At 49.9% G+C, this 19395-nt stretch overlaps 6 protein-coding genes across 6 annotated transcripts; 4 read left to right on the forward strand and 2 right to left on the reverse strand.

Moving 5' to 3' along the window:
• The first annotated feature begins 863 nt into the window (after nt 1-863).
• Nucleotides 864-2411, forward strand: LOC133393000 (probable chitinase 10). Its single transcript, XM_061655758.1, has 2 exons — nt 864-995; nt 1063-2411. The coding sequence occupies exons 1-2, from the start codon at nt 989-991 to the stop codon at nt 2241-2243; spliced, it is 1188 nt and encodes a 395-aa protein (XP_061511742.1). The 5' UTR covers nt 864-988; the 3' UTR covers nt 2244-2411.
• A 930-nt stretch (nt 2412-3341) lies between these two features.
• LOC133392998 (adhesive plaque matrix protein-like) lies at nt 3342-5145 on the reverse strand. Its single transcript, XM_061655756.1, has 2 exons — nt 5061-5145; nt 3342-4997 (listed from the first exon to the last, which is right to left on the reverse strand). The coding sequence occupies exons 1-2, from the start codon at nt 5065-5067 to the stop codon at nt 3469-3471; spliced, it is 1536 nt and encodes a 511-aa protein (XP_061511740.1). The 5' UTR covers nt 5068-5145; the 3' UTR covers nt 3342-3468.
• Nucleotides 5146-6087: 942 nt separating this feature from the next.
• LOC133393185 (uncharacterized) lies at nt 6088-9584 on the forward strand. Its single transcript, XM_061656662.1, has 4 exons — nt 6088-6194; nt 6274-6638; nt 8720-8975; nt 9053-9584. Exons 1-4 carry the CDS (start codon nt 6188-6190, stop codon nt 9460-9462), a joined length of 1038 nt encoding a protein of 345 aa, XP_061512646.1. The 5' UTR covers nt 6088-6187; the 3' UTR covers nt 9463-9584.
• Nucleotides 9585-10494: 910 nt separating this feature from the next.
• Nucleotides 10495-11367, reverse strand: LOC133393001 (peritrophin-1-like). The gene is made up of 2 exons (XM_061655760.1): nt 11274-11367; nt 10495-11198 (listed from the first exon to the last, which is right to left on the reverse strand). Exons 1-2 carry the CDS (start codon nt 11278-11280, stop codon nt 10597-10599), a joined length of 609 nt encoding a protein of 202 aa, XP_061511744.1. The 5' UTR covers nt 11281-11367; the 3' UTR covers nt 10495-10596.
• Nucleotides 11368-11756: 389 nt separating this feature from the next.
• Nucleotides 11757-13388, forward strand: LOC133392999 (uncharacterized). The gene has a single exon (XM_061655757.1). It carries the CDS (start codon nt 11975-11977, stop codon nt 13256-13258), a length of 1284 nt encoding a protein of 427 aa, XP_061511741.1. The 5' UTR covers nt 11757-11974; the 3' UTR covers nt 13259-13388.
• A 592-nt stretch (nt 13389-13980) lies between these two features.
• Nucleotides 13981-19129, forward strand: LOC133393186 (mucin-2-like). Its single transcript, XM_061656663.1, has 2 exons — nt 13981-14949; nt 16791-19129. The coding sequence occupies exons 1-2, from the start codon at nt 14116-14118 to the stop codon at nt 19002-19004; spliced, it is 3048 nt and encodes a 1015-aa protein (XP_061512647.1). The 5' UTR covers nt 13981-14115; the 3' UTR covers nt 19005-19129.
• Nucleotides 19130-19395: the final 266 nt, after the last annotated feature.

Genomic DNA, 19395 nt, shown 5'->3' on the forward strand with positions numbered 1-19395 from the left:
AAAAGTAAAAAGTTGGAAAACTGCAGCTGAAAAGATGAAACAACGAACAGCAGCTAAACAGCACAGCAAGAACAAAAAGACACAGAAACTGATTAAAAACAGTTAAACAATCAAAGCAGCCTTTGGAATGCACTATGGCTACCTTACAGCCGCTCATCATCGCCAGCATTATCGTTGATGGAAAGAGAGGGCTCATGTTTATCATTGAGAATTTCCCACTCCTTGTCCTTGTCCTTGTCCTCTTTCTCGGAGAAGTTTATCTATGCGAAGGAATGTGTCATTATGTTTACCGAACAAACCACCCCCCGCCCCATCGACAAAGATCAAAGCCCGACGAAAAGGATTGCAAAGTCGTCATCACAACAACCCACGGGCATTGGCCCGGTCCGCAGTACTTCCGGTACTTCGAATAGCTTTCATTGTTGATCGATATCGGGCGAGGTGCAACTACGGGGAAACATGCTAACACACTCGTGCCGGATACACCGTTCCCACCATACACACCCTACCCCCTCATGTCCAGCAGAAGGACAGTGGAACAACACTCTTCAGTTAGTCATCAGATCGTATCAAGATGCAGATGCAGATCAAGGTAAATGCCATTTCGATGTTCCCGAGGTGTGTTTGTGTTTATGTTTGGGTGAGTGCTGGACACTGTCCAGCAGCTTACAATCGTTCTGGCAGCTAGTTGTTTTGATTGATAAAAAAAACACTCACACACACACACTGTACCAGCAATCGAGTGAGTCATCGCGGGCCATTGTACATTCCATACATTAACGTGCGAAGGATAACAACGGCATTCGTCCGGTGGGAATAACCATCCTCAACGATGGTCTCGAAGGTGCTATAAATACGAAAGACATTGAACGGTGAGGCACCATTCAGGCACGGTTTACGCTGGTCGGTGATAGGTTGCTTTAATTTTCGATCCACGGAGCACTGTAATCAAACAACGCACACACGGAGGTGGACAGTTTCTTTCACCATGAACGGTAAGTCGAGCAGGCTTAGGCCTGTGTGGCTAGTGTGCCTTCAGTGATTAACCAGCCTTCTGTGCAGTGTTTCAGCCATTGCTGACGATCGCGGTGCTGCTGCTGGTGTGTGGCATTGCGCTGCCTGCCCATGCCGATACGTTCAAGTACGAAGATGGCATTCCGGATGGGCGCTGCCCGCAGTACGACAACCCAATGAGCCCGGTCCATCTCGCCATCCCGACCGATTGTACCAAGTTTCAGAAGTGCTTCAACGGGCGTGCCTTCACGATCAGCTGCCCGCCCGGCCAAGAGTACGGTGTGCAGCTGCAGCGCTGTGACTATCCCATCTTTGCCCGCTGCCAGCAGGGTTATGTGAAGCCACAGCCGGCCGGCTTTAGCTACGATGCGGGACAGGTCGATACACGGTGCCCGCGGTTCGATGATCCAATGAATCCGACTCACCTGGCGCACCCCACGGACTGTAGACGGTTCTTCAAGTGTTTCGATGGCCGCGCATTCGAGCTCGAGTGTCCAATTGGGCAGGAGTGGGGCATTCGGCTGAACCGTTGCGACTATCCGTCCCTTGCACGGTGCTCTCTGGGTCGGCAAGCGGAAAAGCCAGCCACTGAGAGCGACAAGCAGAAAGTTGTGGAGAAAGCCGAAGAACCAGAGCAGACCGACGAAGAGTCATCCGTCGGCTTTGCTAAGCCAGTGAAAGCTGGCTTCAACTACGATTCGGGCGTGAACGATGTGCGCTGTCCCAAGTTTGACGATCCCTACCGGCCGATCCATCTGTCCCATCCGACCGACTGTCGCAAGTTCATGAAATGTTTCGATGGGCGCGCCTACACGATCGACTGTCCGGTGGGGCAAGAGTTTGGAATGCGCATTAACCGCTGCGACTATCCCCAGTTTGCCCAGTGCTCGGTGCAGAAGAAAAGCCGTAAAAGCTTGGGCAAGGCGGCTGCCAGCGATGATTACTACTACGACGATGACTACTATCTGGACGACATTCCGCTCGATTCGGCCGAATGGACGCCGGAGCAGCGCGAGATGATTGAGGGCATTAAGGATGGACGCTGCCCGAAAACTGACGATCCGGCCGAACCAGTCCACTTCATCCATCCGCGGGATTGTGGCAAGTTCTACAAGTGCTACGATGGGCGCGCCTATCTGATCCTGTGCCCGGCCGGGCAGCACTGGAGCGTGCGGTACGATCGGTGCGACTACCCGAAGGTGGCCAAGTGTACGATTCGTGGTAGCTAGGATGGTGGCGGCGGCGTTCCGGATGAAGGGAGGTTAGAAGTAGAGTTAAGGAAGTATTTATTTGTTCGATAGACACACACACACAACACACACACATAGAAACATTCGAGGCGCGTGAGTAGATGCGTTGACAATAAATGGTACATACACAAAAGTGAGCAAATGAAATGGTTTTATCAAAAATTGTTTGTTGAATGAACGTTAGAATGTATTTAAGAGCAACGAACCTTGTCCGTTAAAGATCTATAAAATATAAAGGCCGGGCTACATTGATCGTACTCGCACGCGTAATTTTGATTTTCACTAGCGCATCTGGCGGCGGCTGGTGGAAGCTTTTTTTGGTCGTCGGGGGAAGGGTCGTGCCGGATCTCAAATTTAAGTTGTTTTTTAACCGTTTTTCGATGCGAAAACGGCTGGAATACTTGCACAACATATTTATCTATCAATTACAAAGCTATTTAGCTATAGTATTTTCTGGAGCAGTCCCAAATTGTTTGGCAAAATGCTTCGGTCAGCCGCCGCCAGATGCGCTAGTGAAAATCAAAATTACACCAGAGAGTACGATCAATGTAGCCCGGCCTTAATGACTCTTATCTGAAGTCTGAATACCCAAAAAATAATCGAAAACAGTTTCTACTTAACGGCTGATTCAGTAACTACTCAACAGATGACGCCACTTCAAAGAACTAACAAAGAGCCTACCCCCCCGTTGGTTGCTTGGAAGAGTTGATACCTTTTAGTTGACGCTACACACATGGCAACGTCAAATTTCTTCTTGTTCTTCATATACATGGCACACATCAACCATAGTCGATGATCAAAAGTCCTAAACTCCTTGGTTTAGTTGTCAGTAGAATATCTTAGTCCTTCGAATCGGGGGGTCTCGATCCAAACGGGACTTGAACTCAAGACGGACCCCTGTTGTTAGGTTGTATACCACGACTTGACAACTATACCATGAAACTGGTCCGACAGGACGATCTTAATACTGATACAGTATAATGAGTCCAATCATAGTAACAGGTTCAATTCTTATCATCAGTTTATTTATGCCTTTTGCACCCCCTCCCTTCGATTCTAATAAAAACACAACAGTACTCTTATTATGCTTGTTCGATTTTATTTTAGTAAGCTATCAAAAAGAAAACAAAAACTGTTTGCTCATAACTTTTCCTTTTTTCCACAGAAGCAGAAGCATTCACCATTTATTGTACTCTCACTGTTTCTAAATCGAGCATCTGGCACGTGCCGGATAGTCGCACCGGTTGTTCTTCGCGTCGAACTCCAACCCAGGCGGGCAGCTCATCTCGTACGCGATGCCGTTGAAACACTTCTGGAACTTGACGCAAGTGGTCGCGCTCGGGAAGTGAACCGGCTTGGCCGGATCGTCATCGCGCGGACAGCGCGCATCCATGCGGGTGATCGGTTTCTCGTACTTTACCACCACCTCACTATCGTCATCATCGGCATCCTCGTAGTACGATGGCCGCTGCACCGGTGGTTTCGGTTTCGGTGGCTCGAGCGGTTTGTACTGCATTTCCCACGGTGCCGACGGGACGGTTACGATCGGTTGTTCCGGTTGACGCTCAATCGGACGGCTTGGCCGCGGGGCAACTGGCCTTGCCGGTTGAACGGGCTTGCGATTTGGCTGAGGAGCACGGTCCACGGGGGCAGGACGATTCGGCACTTGCTGTTCACGCGGGTAGGTTGGCTGCACGGCCAGATTGGATTGCGCACGTGCATCCGGCTCGACTTGCATGGAGGCTTGCCGCTCTTGCGTAGGCATTTGGTACGGATACCATTCCTGTGGTTGGTACGGGTAGTAGTCTGGTTTGGGACCCTGTTCCGGCTGTGGTTTGCTCACACGGGTAGGTTCGGATTGAGGCTTACCCGACGGGACGGCAGGTTTTCTATTGACCGGTACTTGCATCTCATACACCGGCTCGGGCATGTATTGGAAAGACTGTTGGCCATAGTATTGGGTTGGATAGTTAGGTTCGCCGTAGGACGGCACTGGTCGGTACAGCTCTGGCCGTGGTGGATATGAGTTGTAAGCTTGCTGGCCCTGGTACGATGGCTCGTATCCCGCTTGTGGATTTCCATAAGTTTGTGGCATTTCTTGCACCTTCGGTGGGTACGGTTCCGGCTGTGCTTCTGGTTTGGGCTGGTACGATTGATGCTCTTCCTGTCCAGCTTGAGGCTGAGCGGCTTCCGGCTTCGGTTCCATCTGCCACGTTTGCTGCCCATTAAACGCAGGATATTCAAACTCAGGCTTTAGTTGGAACTGGTTCCACGCATCCACCACTGTTGGTTCCGACGGTTTGGGCAGTTCGACGTGCTTTTCTTGCTCGGGTAACCACGAAGGTTGGGGCTCACCTGCCACACCTTGTCCGTAGTACATTTCCTGATGTTCGTACGGCCAGTTGGGCTGGAAACTCTCAACCATTGGACGTTCCTCGCGCACCTTCTGCTCAACATTCGACTGTTCCTGAGGCCGCTGAGGCAAACTTTCAAAGCCATCCGAACCCGTTGCGGTGCGTGATGGATAGTAGGGTTCGGGAATCATCCAGGACTGTTCATTTGCCGCTTGTACCGCCTGACCGGTACGCGCTTGCTCCTGGGCAAAGGACACCGACTGGGGTCTGCCCTTGTCCGCCACCCATAGTGGGCGCTCCAGATACGTTGCTTCCAGGATGGTACAGAGACCGAGTATCACCGCTACGGTGACCGGTGTACCTACAGACATAGTGACACCTACGAGAGAAGGAGAATCACACATGCAGTAAACCGTTTGGGAGAATCTCAGCACCTATTTACCTCGCATTGTCGTCGTTTTTGTAATGCGTAGCTAGCGTTCTGTCGCTTTTTTGTTGCTCTCACTGGCAAATCATTTACATTTTATAACCTTTTGCCCGCACACGCGCTCACACGGGTGGCACCGCGGCACACGCTTCAGGTTATCTTATCGAAGCGCGACCCTGTGCATCGTTTTTAGGGTGGAAATTTTGAACCACGCTTCCCGGAATCGTATGGTAATGGACGTTTCAGGTCATGGGTAATGTGAAAGTTCTGTAACCCTCGTTTATCGCAGGACGAATCGAAAAGTGCGTAAAAAGTAGCCGAAACTACCGGTTTGCTACCGGAACTGCTCGACCAAAATTGAGACCTCGATGCTCAAGGTGCTGCACTTTCACCACGATGCAAAGAGGGATAGTGTCAGGTGATCGTCCATCGCAGGTAGGTTGGCCAAGTTCTTACTGGAACTTGCGATCGGAGGACGGTATTGGAGTGAGGATTAAGTATGACAAGAAGTTATGACAGCATCAGGAGGTAAGAGTTAAGCGTATGTCCCTAGATTAAGTGAATATCACGCTATAATTATAACAATATTACATACAACTCTCTCTCTCTCTCTCTCTCTCTCTCTCTCTCTCTCTCTCTCTCTCTCTCTCTCTCTCTCTCTCTCTTTTTACGATCTCCATCTATGTAGAGTATTTTGAATAAAATGAAAAGAGCAAAACATCAAAATATCAATACAATGTTTCATTTCCTGATGCTCTAATGGCAATCTAATAAACATTAATCAACGCTAGCATCAATTAGCCTGTTATGCAATCTCAAGGCTCGATTGCTCGATGCCCACCTTTACATATGCTTATTTATCGAGCAGCTGCTCCGGCACCGTAGTTCTGTACCGCGAACTTACAAATGTAAGTAATCGAAACCGAGAAATCTTTCCCTTGCGATAAAGAACGAGCCGACAAGATGCGTGGAACAGCGAAATACATTCTAACTAATAAGTTTGCGCGCGGCCAACTTGCGTTATGTAAAGCTCGCTACGCAAAAGATCGTATAAATAGACACCGGGCGTCGCTACTGCTTCACCATTCGAGTGCCACCAGTTTCGATCAACGTTCAGCGGAAGAAGCAAACGAATCATAAAAATGAAAGGTAACATTTAGAGGGCAGAGTTTGGTGTGTTAGAATGGTCTCTTAGGTTCTAACTGGGTCGTTTTCTTTTCCTTCGCAGCCATCATTGCACTGTGCCTCATTGCTTGTGTGTCGGCCCAGTACGACTACAACAGCTACTACCAGGTGGGCATCCCGCAAGACTACAACCAGCAGTACAACCAGCAGTACAACCAGCAGTACAACCCGCAGTACAACAATGGCCAGTACAACAACAACCAAGCCCCGACCAAGGCCATCCCGGATTCGCGCTGCCCCCGTACGGACGATCCGATGCGCCCGGTCCATCTGCCGTACGCCGGCCACTGCGACAAGTTCCTGAAGTGTACCGGCGGTCTGGGCTTCGTCATGGACTGCCCGGCCGGTCTGGAGTTCAGCGCACGCATGAACCGTTGCGACTATCCGGCTGTGGCTCAGTGCCGTGTCTAGATGTGTTCGCCCACCCCGTGCACAGCGATCGAGCGAGAACGACAAAACGACTGTAAAACAAACAGAAAAGCACAAACGAGTAATGAGTTATGGCAACATCGCAAGACTAGCCGGTGGTATTAGCTTACTTGTAATCAATAAAACACCTTCGTAATGCCAATTGAATTCATTGGTTACTGATTATTTGCAACGATATTGATGGTTGAAGTGACAAACTGAGGGTAACAGTGGAGATATTCGTTCGTTCCAGGAGAGGTTAATACTGTGGGAGAAATTAGGCCTTTGCAGGCAGCATTCCGGTGAGAGCTTATAGCATGTTTTGTAAGAAGTGCGTCTTATTTACAAGCTCGTCATGGGTTTTATAATCCCATTTATAAATCCCAGGTTTTAAATTTATAATCGATCGTGACAGAGGATAGCATTGAGGACCGATCGTAAACATAGCTTGGCTGTTGTACAGTACAGTGCAGCATAGTTGGAGGATTTCAGTTCATTCGAGCTTAGAAATTTATGGCTTCATGTGTTATGGACAAGACAACGACTCGACGACAGCAACGACGACATCCGTGTGCCTTCTTTCTAAGTTTAATTTGAATAATTTGAGCACTCGCTTACATCTGCAAGATTGTTCTGGCCTTATGTAGCACATATGGTCCTCCTGATACACCTAGATGCTTATTATTTAATCTTTCGAATCTTTTGAAAATTTGAACACACGAAAAGCTTATCAGTGCCTTTTCTGCATATGTCAATTTGGGGTTCTATTGACGCTCTAGCACTGCTTTCATCTATTCATTACCGAGTAAATTGCATGTAATGGTCCATAACAACTTCATAATATGATTTATTGTCAACTGTTTTTGGCTCGAGGGACGCTATGCCCAATAAAGTCAAATCTTGTGATGCTTCAGGTAATGCTAACTACCTTAATGTTTGGACAAGAGACCTAGTCTTCACAGGGTCTAGCAAGTTTCCCATCCACCTGCCAGTGCCTTTTTTTTGTCTACATTATTATCCCAGACATTCTGAGCATCCTCCCAGGTTAAAGCAAACTAACCCCGAAGGCACCCCCCCCCCCCCCCCCGGTAGTCATGATAAAGAAAGATTTCGCTTGAAGAAAACTAACTAAACCTGTCCCAAAAGTTCCCTATTACCCACATTTTGTATGTATTCTAAATACCTCCTTGTTCTTCATGGGGATTAAAAACGATGCGATCATGCCAGTTTCATCGAATAGTCGTCATCTCGAACAACATACCCGACTGGGTCAAGTCCCCCATACGCACGACTAACTATCCTGCTATGAGTACACTAAAAATTCACAGATAGCCAAGGACATTCATGGTTAGCGCAGGTCTAAAGCGTGACTAAGGTTGTATTGCTGAAGAAGAAGAAATAGATCATGCCTATATTGTCCAGGTTTTTGTCATCTTTTTCTTCTTCATTAGCTCAACAACCGTTGATGGTCAAAGTCTGCCAGTACCACTAGTGGGGTTTGGCTTTCAATTGTTAATTGATTACCCAAAGCAGGATAGTCAGTCCTACGTATGGGGGCACTATCCATTCAGAGCTTGAACCCACTCATGACAAACATATTGTTAAATCGTGCTATTCGACGAATGCACCGCGAGACCGGCAATGTCATGTCATTCTTTGTTAATGTTTAAGGAGACTTTAGGTACGATTCGCCTCTAATCTAGGATTATCTAAATTACCTTACAACTATCGAACTAAATCCGGTACAATATACCATAAGTATAGAATTTTCATAGAGGATAACGGATTGGCAGACGAAGGCACGAGACCGTGAGTGATTTCGGACACTCCTGAGACAGGATAAGATAGCAGAGAGGTTGTAGCGCCGGATAAGTAATAGAATCTTTCATTGACTTCTGCAACTATGAATAAATGAACGAAATCCATTTTTAGTCTGAAATAGACCAATTCCGGCTGGGCATTATTTGGGCAACACCCGGAACTTTGTAAAGAGGATGGTATGCGTACAACCAGTAAACAACGAACAAGATGTTCGGAAAGTACCGCGTAATGGTTCGTACGCTTTTGTTGCGTTTTCGTAGAACCGCGCGATAACAACGTACCCGAGAAGATACGATGTCATCGATAGCGGCGTAAAAAGCGTAGAGTCGATCCTCCCCCCCACGATGCTGCGGTGGTACCAATTAGTGGAAGCAAACGTATCAATTAGGCAAATTACTTTCAAAGTTTTGTATAAAAGCATCGGGCCGGCCAAGGAGAAGGTATCATTTGGTAGCAAGTCATTTCCAAAGCTGTCCCAAGCGCATCCCTTCAACCAATCAACAGCAACAATGCAGGGTAAGTCAAAGACACCTGCAGGGTGGATCAAATAGTTTAAGCTTACCGTTCACACGTGTTCTCGCACTCTCTTGCAGCTTTCATCGTTCTCGCTGTCATCGTGGCTGGCGTCGCGGCCGCCCCCCAGTACCCGGAAATGTCGTACAACGCGTACAACATGCCGCAGGAGCCCCGCTTCGAGGCGTACAACATGCAGCCACAGTACGACACCCAGTACCAGTACCAGCCCCAGTACCAGGCCCAGCCCCAGAGCGAGCAGCTGACCGCCGACGGTTACAAGATCGTGCCCGGCATCGTTGATGCCCGCTGCCCCCGTGCCGACGACCCGATGAAGCCGGTCCATCTGCCAGTGAACGGAAACTGTGGCAAGTTCATGAAGTGCTTCGGTGGCCGCGCCTACGAGATGGACTGCCCGGCCGGGCTCGAGTTCGGCTCGAAGGTGAACCGTTGCGACTATCCCGCCCTGGCCCAGTGCTCGCGCTTCTAACTCCCTGCTAACTAGCGGACAGCACACAATTGTGTGCAAAGTCCCTAGCGCGTGGCTGTAGATGCTACCACCGGAAGCATCCGGACATTGGTTGAATAAAGTATCTGGTTTTTGCTCTGAAATCTTTTGCTGGATTTTGTTTTCTTAACTTGGTTTAAATCGGTGCAAGCTTCAATGGCGAAAGACGCGCTCCAATGAATGATCATACAGATTAGAAAAAAGCCATCAATTTTATTTGGTCTTTACATCGTCGATGTACCCAAGCAATCGAAAGAAGAAGATAGAGAAGTAGAAAAAGACAAGAATGTTGATAAGTACTACCACATGTCCACGCGGTATTGGTGGTCCCGTGGTACAGTCGTCAACTCGAAATAGGCCCGTTATGGGTTCAAGCCTAGAATGAACCGTCCCCCGTAGCAAGGGCTTGTCTATACAGCTGCATGGTGCTGAATAAGTCTCGAAAGCCTATATAGGCTCAAATGTCCGCGAAGGACATAATGCAAAATAGAAGAAGAAGACACCGAAGATTCCCATAGACACCCAAGACGCCCAATTACTAAAATTATAATCTATTAGCTAACTACTAGAGTCGATCTCGTGGTACAGTCGTCAACTCGTACGACGTAACAACATGCCCGTCATGGGTTCAAGCTCCATATGGACCGTGCCGCCGCCCTACGTAGGACTGACTATCCTGCTATGGGGGGTAATCCATAAGTTACTGAAAGCCAACCCCACAAGTGGTACAGGCAGGCCTTGACCGACAACGGCCGTTGATCCAAAGAAGAAAAAAGAAGAAGAAGAAGCTAACCTACTCAACCAACGTCATTACTACACTTCTTAGTACTTCTAGAGTTTATGTCAATGCTGATAGTTACCTATTTTCGTGTAGACATTGTACATATCGAAACCATGCGCTACATGATTAATCCCCTTATTCCTCTTATTAATGGCCATGCTGTTATCTATAAATTGCTGTATGCATTCAAAACCTTTATCTTCAGCTCGTTCCGGCAATAATACATCGAATTTTCCCACCTTTAGTCTGCACAACACTTGCCACACAGCAAGTGATCTTTATTCACAGATAATACTGACCTATCCACGAGACGATTGGCACAAAGGTAACAAACCTCACAGCCGGCTGCACCGGGCCAATGCCGGGTACTCGCAACGGCCATTCTTCGCATCGAACTCCAACCCAGCCGGACAGTCCATCTCGTAAGCACGGCCGCCGAAGCACTTCATGAACTTGCCACAGTTGCCGGTGCGCGGCAGATGGATCGGTTTCATCGGATCGTCCGTCCGGGGGCAGCGCGCATCAACGACACTGACGGCCGGTTTGTACTGTGGCACTGGCTGAGGCGGCGAGTCAACGCGCGGTTCCTCCTGCTGATCGTTCCACGATGGGCGGTTTAAGGCGAGCTGCTCCAGCGGCATCTCGAACCCATAGTTGGCCTGCTTCATCGGTATACGTCCCTCAGTCGAGCAGCGCACGAGATAATCGTAATCACAGCTGCTCTGTTCCACATCGTACTCTAACCCGTCCGGGCAGCGCATCTCGTAAGCCATGCCGGACGAGCAGACCAGAAAACGGTTGCAATCGGTTGGATGTGTCAGGTGGACCGTACGTTCCGGATCGTCCACACGGGGACAGCGTGGGTCACGGGTGGCCAAAACCTTCGCCTCCAGCACGGTGGCCAGCGCCAGTGGGACCAGAATTGTTACAAACATACCTGCAGGAAAGGGAAGAGCTTTCCGGTTAAACACCACACTCATCACTCACCTAACGCTTTTAGTCAGGACTTTACCTCGCATTTTGGTTGTGTTGCAGTTCGCACTGTGTTCAAACTAAAATGGAATGCAATCACAGCAGGTAGAATGGAAGCTTTATATAGCGACGGCGCTGAAGGTTACGTTCTAGCGCGTTTGCCAAAGTACTACATGCCATTCTTAATCGTTTGACGTTCTTTCGCAGTGCGTTGTTTGTTAAAGTTAAAACTGGTGTACCAATTAACGATACATTACATGCTTGCGGTTGTTCCTTTTTGTTGTATGATGCGGCTGCGGGTGCTACCAAACAGTACCGTTGTTTTCTTTATGGACCACTGACTAAGGCCCACTGTCTCGGGTGAGAGCTATTCAGGGTGCCTGTGGCGAATGACGCCCTATCTTATCGCCTCTTCCTGTCGTCTAAAGTACACAATCGTCGAACTCGAAAACATCGATCGCAAATAAGAAAATCGAATTCGCTCAATAACCAGGCCATACTCGTGACGGTGATAGCGGCAGGCTGAATGCACCCGTAAGCCACGAACCCTCCCCCAAAACGAGATTGAGGATCTGTTCCAGCAATATCCTCCCATAAACTTACTATATCAGTAGCTTAGCAGATTAGATAGTGTAGTCTGCAAGCTTCCAACCATGCAGCCGGCAGTCAAACACACCCGAACAGTTCTGTTCCGGGTCGCGTGTTGTTCGGTTAGAATCGCTCTCCACGACTTCTGGTACGATGTCGGTACGTCTAAAGATTATCGCCTTGCTTCTGGTTGGCATGCTCGATTGCCTCGCCGGCCAAACGGTAGTTTGCGATGGTGTTGCGAACCAAGCTTTTCCTCACGAAAGCGACTGCACCCAGTACTACATCTGCTCGAATGGCAACAAGTATCTGCTGTCGTGCTTTAACGGAGAACACTTTTCACCAGTAACGTTGCGCTGCGAGTCACCGGAAGTGGCACAATGTGATCCTAACTTTACCACGTTGCAACCCAATCCAACCGGCCCAACCGGTCCAACAGTGCCAACCACACCGACCCTAACGTCACCCACCAGTTTGACGGTTGTGCCTACGCTAAGTACCACAACTGATTGGACAGGACCATCGCTACCCACCGTTCCGGAAGTTACTGTTACTGAGTCCACGACCGAGCAGGAAACGACAACCAGCACGATATCAATCGAGCCTACCATTACCGTTCCCACGGTTGGAACAGCCGCACCACCAACGGTACCAACTGCAGCGCCTACTACTGCCACTCCTCCCATCACCACGACGGAAGAGGCTACTCCTACTCCGGAAACACCTGATCCAGAACCACCTACTCCCACTCCGGAACCGCCTACTCCTACTCCGGAAACACCTGATCCGGAAACGCCTGATCCGGAAACACCTACTCCTACTCCGGAAACACCTGATCCGGAAACGCCTGATCCAGAGACGCCTACTCCTACTCCTGAAACTCCTGATCCGGAAACGCCTACTCCTACTACGGAATCACCTACTCCTACTCCAGAAACGCCTGATCCGGAAACACCTACTCCTACTCCGGAAACACCTGATCCGGAAACGCCTGATCCAGAGACGCCTACTCCTACTCCTGAAACTCCTGATCCGGAAACGCCTACTCCTACTCCGGAATCACCTACTCCTACTCCAGAAACGCCTGATCCGGAAACGCCTACTCCTACTCCGGAACCACCTACTCCTACTCCAGAAACACCTACTCCGGAACCACCTACTCCTGATCCAGAAACGCCTGATCCGGAAACGCCTACTCCTGCTCCGGAAACACCTACTCCGCAGCCACCTACTCCAGAAACACCTACTCCGGAACCACCTACTTCTGATCCAGAAACGCCTGATCCGGAAACGCCTACACCTGCTCCGGAAACACCTGCTCCGGAACCACCTACTCCCGCTCCGGAACCACCTACTCCAGAAACGCCAACTGCTGCTCCGATAACGCCTGAACCGGAAACGCCTTCTCCTGAATCGCAAGACCCTAATGAACAGTAGCATGATCCAGATATATTTATGATTTTGTAAAACCGGTCAAAGTTTGGTAGTTTGAACAAATACAACAAATATAACAGTGCGAATAGGTATACAAAAAACGCCTGCTAGGTATGCAATGCGTTGAAATGGATTACTTAGATACATTCTTTCATTTATAACATTTATTCCGTTGTTATCTAATATACATAAACATGATCCTTTGTTCGTTCGAATTCTCAAATCGTATTAGAAGATGGTGGCAAAATCCAGTATGATTCATCCGGTAGAGTTTACCGGTAGTGGCATGGGATGCGAAGCAAGTGCCACGACACGCCAACGTAGCAGATAGCAGGTGTACATTGCATACCTTCAGGCGCCATTGCTTGCATTCATTATTACAAATCATTGATCGCAATCCCAAAAATGTGCGAGTTGTATCTACAGAATTGATCGCGTAACGGCTAAAAATAATGATTATTATGGCGCTGCTCGAAGATAATTTCCCCGCTCTAGATTACATCACACTGAAGTCTGAGAAAATATACGTATTATCATAGCTTACACCCTTCTTGAACAGCACGGTCGAGCTGCAGGTTCATGATGGACGCCTCAGTATCGCGGTAGACGTGCCTTTAATCTGCACATCTGACGCGCACTGTTGCTGTCGGAAAACACTTTCGGCAACGATATATATGGGCGTATATCTTATCGCCAGAAACAGTGGATTACGCAGACGGAAGCCAGCATAGCGTTCGATTGGGCGGTTAAAAGGCTATAAAAGATGAGCTACCATTGCCACGGCTTCCAGTTATTCGGTTTACGTTGATCGTGCGCGATTTGCCACAAACGGTGCTCTGTCCTTCTGTTAAAGTCTGTGTATGAGTGCGTGTGTAGTTACAAAAATGTGGAAGTGTGTCATTGTGGCATTCCTAGCAACGCTCGCGTTTGTGAGCGCACAGGAACCAGATCCCCGGTGCCCGCTGGTGGATAATCCGCCCTTTCATCTGCCGCACGAAACCGATTGTGGCCTGTTCTACACCTGCTCCTATGGCAAAAAATACCTGAAATCGTGCCCCGTGAACCAACACTTCGGATTCCAACTGCAACGCTGCGACCATCCTTACTACGCGCAGTGTACCCTTGGATCGGGAACAACGGCTATCCCCACTATCCCGACCACAGTATCGACGGCGTCTCCAACTACTGCTCCAACGCTACCGACTACCACAACACCACCTACCACCGTATCTACTACTACGTCTGCCACTACCACTACGACAACTGCATTCACTACTACTACTACTACTGCAGCGGCCACTACTGTACCGACGGCCCCAACACCCGGACCTACGGGAGTACCAACTACCGCACCAACTACCGCACCAACTACCGCACCTACGACAGCACCCATCGACACCACTACTACAACGGCAGCCACTACCACCGTATCGCCCACGACCGTGGAAGTTCCCACCGCTCCAACATATACCTCCACCGCTACCATACCGACTGCCCCGAGCCCAATTCCGACGGCCCCAACACCTAGTACAACCGTGGTCGGTAGCACGACCGTCGCGGGCAGCACGACCGCCGATGCGACAGTACCTACCGTACCGACGGCCGGTCCGTCAGTACCTACCGTCCCCACGGCGGCCCCAGCACCCGTTGCGATGCATCCCCGCGTTCGAGCTCTGCGCACTAGCCATGGAATGGCGTAAGCAAATGCGCAAGTTTTCAGCCGCCATGTTCGCTGCTGCGCCAGACGTTTCACCGACGTCTGCCTACGTAGCCCAATCCATACCCAAACTGTATATCGCTTAAGCTTACACCCATAAAGCAATAAAACCATATTTATAATCTCCGTTAAAACCCGTGCGTCTTCGTGCGCCTGTGAGTCGTGGCGATTATTTAAAGGTGCCAATCAATTCCGTGCCCGTGTGGCGCAGCTCTTATCAGCTAGTCGAGGCTTAGTGTAATGGCCCAATACGAAGGCACCCTTCCTAGCAATAAATCCAACAATAACCACGTCTGGGTGAGAAACTGATCGCGTTAAATCTCTACTTTGTGTAGACTTTTGTTGTTTTTTTGGCAGACGATCCAAACTCTTTATCGGTGAAAGTGTGTGGAATGGAAGTTTGGGTTTGGCTCCAATTTTTAAATACCGTTTTCATGGAACATTACCAACTTTTATGACAAAAATAAGCTATTTCAGTTTGTTTTGATCAAGGTTTTTGACCGATTGCGATCAAACCAGTCTAGACATAAGACACCAGTATCGTACAGGGAAATGCCGGAAGTTGCTTTACCGTCTATCGGATTCAATACGCGTATTTCGTTTATGGCCCAAAGGAAGATTTATTACCCTTGCCTGATTTCGTTCCGTATCGCATACGATTGAGCAAAACAGTCAAGAAAACATCACCCAACTAGAAGGTTGTACCGAATTAGCTCCCATAACGGCAAACGTATCATGGCAAAGCTGGCTATCTTCGCTCTGTGTACACTTATTCTCCTTCTGCTGGCGTTTACTGGTTGTGTCGGACAAGAGGAAACCACCACCTTCAAGCCGGGCGATCTACCCTTCGTGGAGGTACTGTACAGGCGTATCCTGCGGCTTCGATGCCCAGAGGGTCAGCGATGGTACAACCGGCTGAAACAGTGCATCTTCGTCCCGACGGCACCTACAGCGGCACCTACCGTGTTCGTCAGTCTGTCTTAGCGTGAGGTGTACCCAACCAAATCTGGCGGGAAATAGAAGCACACTTTAAAAATAAACGTAACACCAGAAGCGTGTGTTATCACGTTTTTTTCTCTGTTTGTTTGTTTTGTTGCCTTTGTCACGGTTCACATGTATGAGAGAAGCCGCCTGATTACTGGTTAGCAGACGGTGGACACACTGTTACCGATCTTATCGATCCTCTCCGCCGGAATGTGGTAAGGTTGCGGCGAGCAAACGAGGAAGATAACGCTCTGTAACACTATCGGTGACCGACTGGCCAGTACTGCAAGGGCGACAGATCCTGCAGAAGCATACGTCATACAAAGGTAGAGTGTTTTGGAGCTGTTTTATTTGCTGTTTCGCGTCGCTTCCAGTGGTTGGCAAAGTGGTAGAAAGCTGTGGGTATAAGACATTTGTTACCACAAAATCAGGTGAAAAGAAAAAGACTCATTCCTTCCAGTCCCAACACACATTCCAATTGAGAATCGATCCCATCCTGCCTTGTAAAAGCCAGTGCGGCTTTCGAATAAACCAACAGGCAGCTGCTTTATACTTTGGTAATCTGTCAATAATAATCATCCGTTCTCTTCCATAATCTTACGTACCTTAAATCACCTTAATTATTTTGTAACGCTATTAACTGTTTCTTAATTTTCGTGAATTTAAAAAAATTCCTTTTTCCTCAACTCCTCAACCAAATAATAGCAGCACTTCACACATCCATCGATCAATCGACCAGCGAACCCTGCAGTGTGCGATTCGCCTATTTTGCAAAACGATGATGCCCCCAACACCTACTCCTCCTCTCGATGTACATGATATCCCGCACCGCAGGCGAACCAATCAACGGAAGTGGATTGCCGCGTTTCTGCTTCCTGTACATGGTCAACCAACAATGCGAGATGTGTTGTAGAACCATGCTCGTCAACTTGTCATCTGTCAGCGTGTGCACATGTAACGGACTACCGGGCGCGGGCCACGGCTACAAAAGCCTGCCACCGACAACAGGGCGCTACTAGTACTGGCCAGCGGATCGAGCCGGAGCCAATCAGCTTCACCATGGTCTGCCCACGATGGGTTGTGCGTGTGACGACGTGTTTGGTCGTGGTTGCGGCCTGCCTACTTCCAGCCCCCAGTGCCGCTCTCAGTGATCCCTGCTCGCAGAGTACTACGCTAGCGCATCCGACCGACTGTCGCAAGTATCTGGAGTGTGTGGACGACAAGCTCGTGCTGCTGACCTGTGGCGTTCAGTATTACAATGCATCCATCGGTGGGTGTACGAACGATCTACCAGCGAATAGCTGCCGCCAGCGCAAGGAGGACTCGATTGTCTCGCTCGACGAAACGTACCTCGGACGTGCCATCGTCGATCCGTGCGCATCGTCCAAGCCAGGCCTCAAGCTGCCGCACCCGGAAAACTGTGGCCTGTTTTACCAATGCACTCAGTCCGGCGCGGCCCTGTTCGCTTGTCCGGCCAATCTACTGTTCCACGTGAAAATGAGGGTTTGTGTTTGGCCGCAACAGGTGGAGTGTGCCCCGGGCGCTGATTTACCGACCGGAACAACCGCCGGGCCGAACACCACGCCAGGACTGGACAATGATGGCAACATTGTTCTACCCGATGAGATCTGTGAGCCGGGCTGCTTTCTCGATCTGCGGTGCCCGGTAGACTGTGATCCGATCCTGCCACCGAAAGCCTTCCCCCATCCGAGCCGTTGCGATGCGTACTTTACGTGCAACACGTTCGGCTACTCCTGCATCACCGAGTGTCCCGTGGGCATGTGGTTTAGTAACGTTTTCCAGCGCTGTGTAACGCCCAACCTGTCCGACTGCACGCCGGTCGTGCCGCCCATCTGTAAGGTGCCCGACTGTCGCCCGAACCCGGACTGTCCGGTGCCGGATACGGTACCTCCGACGAAGTTGCCTCACCCAGAACGGGACGATTGGTACTACATTTGTCGCGATGGAACGTCCTGCCAGATGGCCTGCCCGCCCGGGCTAGTGTGGAGCCCCATCTTCGAAGAGTGCACCTTTGATCCGGACGATACGGAAACTCCAACGCCCGAGCCAACGACCACTACGATCGCTCCCGCTACGACCACTACTACGGCGGCTCCTGTTACTACGACAACTACTACGGCGGCTCCTGTTACTACGACAACTACCACGGTGGCTCCTGTTACTACGACAACTACCACGGTGGCTCCAGTTACTACCACCACTACAACGGCAGCTCCTGTCACCACGACGACCACCACAGTGGCTCCTGTAACTACCACCACTACCACGGCGGCGCCAATCACCACCACGACCACGCAAATCACCACCACCCCGGAGGTGGATTGTCCGACCTGTCCGCCCTCGAACTGCTACCCGGACAACCGGTGCCCGAAGTGCGAAAAGTGTGACCCAACCTTCTTCCCGCACGACGACTGCGACAAGTTCTACAAGTGCAACTTTGGCCTCATCTGCGAGATGCGATGCCCGCCCGGGCTGCACTTTAACGCGCGCGAAAACGTGTGTGACTGGCCGTCCCAGGCCGGATGCGAGTATCCACCCATCATCGAGGATCCGCCGGAGAACGCCGCCTGCCATCCGAACCCGCTCTGTCCGCCCGGCAACGGGGTGGAAACGTTCCTGCCCCATCCGGACAACTGCACACTGTTCTACAAGTGTAGCTGGGGCAACGCCTGCCTGAAGGAGTGCCCGGACGGGCTGCACTGGAGCAAGGCGAAGCAGCGCTGCGAATGGCCCAATGTGGCCGGCTGCGACCCGAACATACTGCCAGACGATCCGAACTGTCCAACCTGCCCGTGCATACCGTGCCGGTCGAAGCGGAACGCTTGCCAACCGTCCGAGCGCTGCCCGCCGGCCGGCAAACGCAGCTTCTCGCTGAGCTTCAGCCACGAGCTGCACTGCAACCAGTTCTACGAGTGCCTGTCCGGCCAGGCCTGCATCCTCGAGTGCCCGAAGGGTCTCGAGTACAGTGGCGGTGAGGCACGCTGTGATGTACCGAGCAAAGCTCAATGTAGCCGTTGGTGGAAATGAGGGAAGGTGAAGTTTTAAAGGGAAGAAGCTGGAAATCTGATCCCCAGTTGTGGCTACCACTTTACTTAGAATATTATGCTAATCTGAATATCGCAAAATAAAGGATTAAAATCAATAAAGCTAAAGTTACTACTCGTTAGTCAATCCTCTATTTGAAATTAGTGCGTTCAACGCCTAAAGGTAGGCAATATTGTGGTGAATTTGTGCGTGAGCGACATCTAACAGATATTTTCAGTACCAATGCACAACATCCCGTCGTGAGTAACTTCTCTCCGCTCCATTGCAGTGATAAATGGATTAATGGAATGGACACACATCACAAGAGACTACGACATTTATAGTTGCCTGAATCACAATCCAATCGGTTATCCCAAGTCCAACGCCTAAATGT

Source organism: Anopheles gambiae, chromosome 3, assembly GCF_943734735.2.
Source record: "Anopheles gambiae chromosome 3, idAnoGambNW_F1_1, whole genome shotgun sequence".
NCBI classification, from domain to species: domain Eukaryota; kingdom Metazoa; phylum Arthropoda; class Insecta; order Diptera; family Culicidae; genus Anopheles; species Anopheles gambiae.

Excerpts from the sequence above, each read along its gene's own strand:
- LOC133393186 (XM_061656663.1), top strand. The coding sequence starts at position 14,116 with ATGAGTGCGTGTGTAGTTACAAAAATGTGGAAGTGTGTCATTGTGGCA. Across the intron at positions 14,950-16,790 it reads TGCGCACTAGCCATGGAATG|GCGAACCAATCAACGGAAGT; the intron begins GCGTAAGCAAAT and ends CCCGCACCGCAG.
- LOC133393185 (XM_061656662.1), top strand. Across the intron at positions 6,639-8,719 it reads CTGTGGCTCAGTGCCGTGTC|AACCGCGCGATAACAACGTA; the intron begins TAGATGTGTTCG and ends GCGTTTTCGTAG. Across the intron at positions 8,976-9,052 it reads ATCAACAGCAACAATGCAGG|CTTTCATCGTTCTCGCTGTC; the intron begins GTAAGTCAAAGA and ends ACTCTCTTGCAG.
- LOC133392999 (XM_061655757.1), top strand. The coding sequence starts at position 11,975 with ATGTCGGTACGTCTAAAGATTATCGCCTTGCTTCTGGTTGGCATGCTC.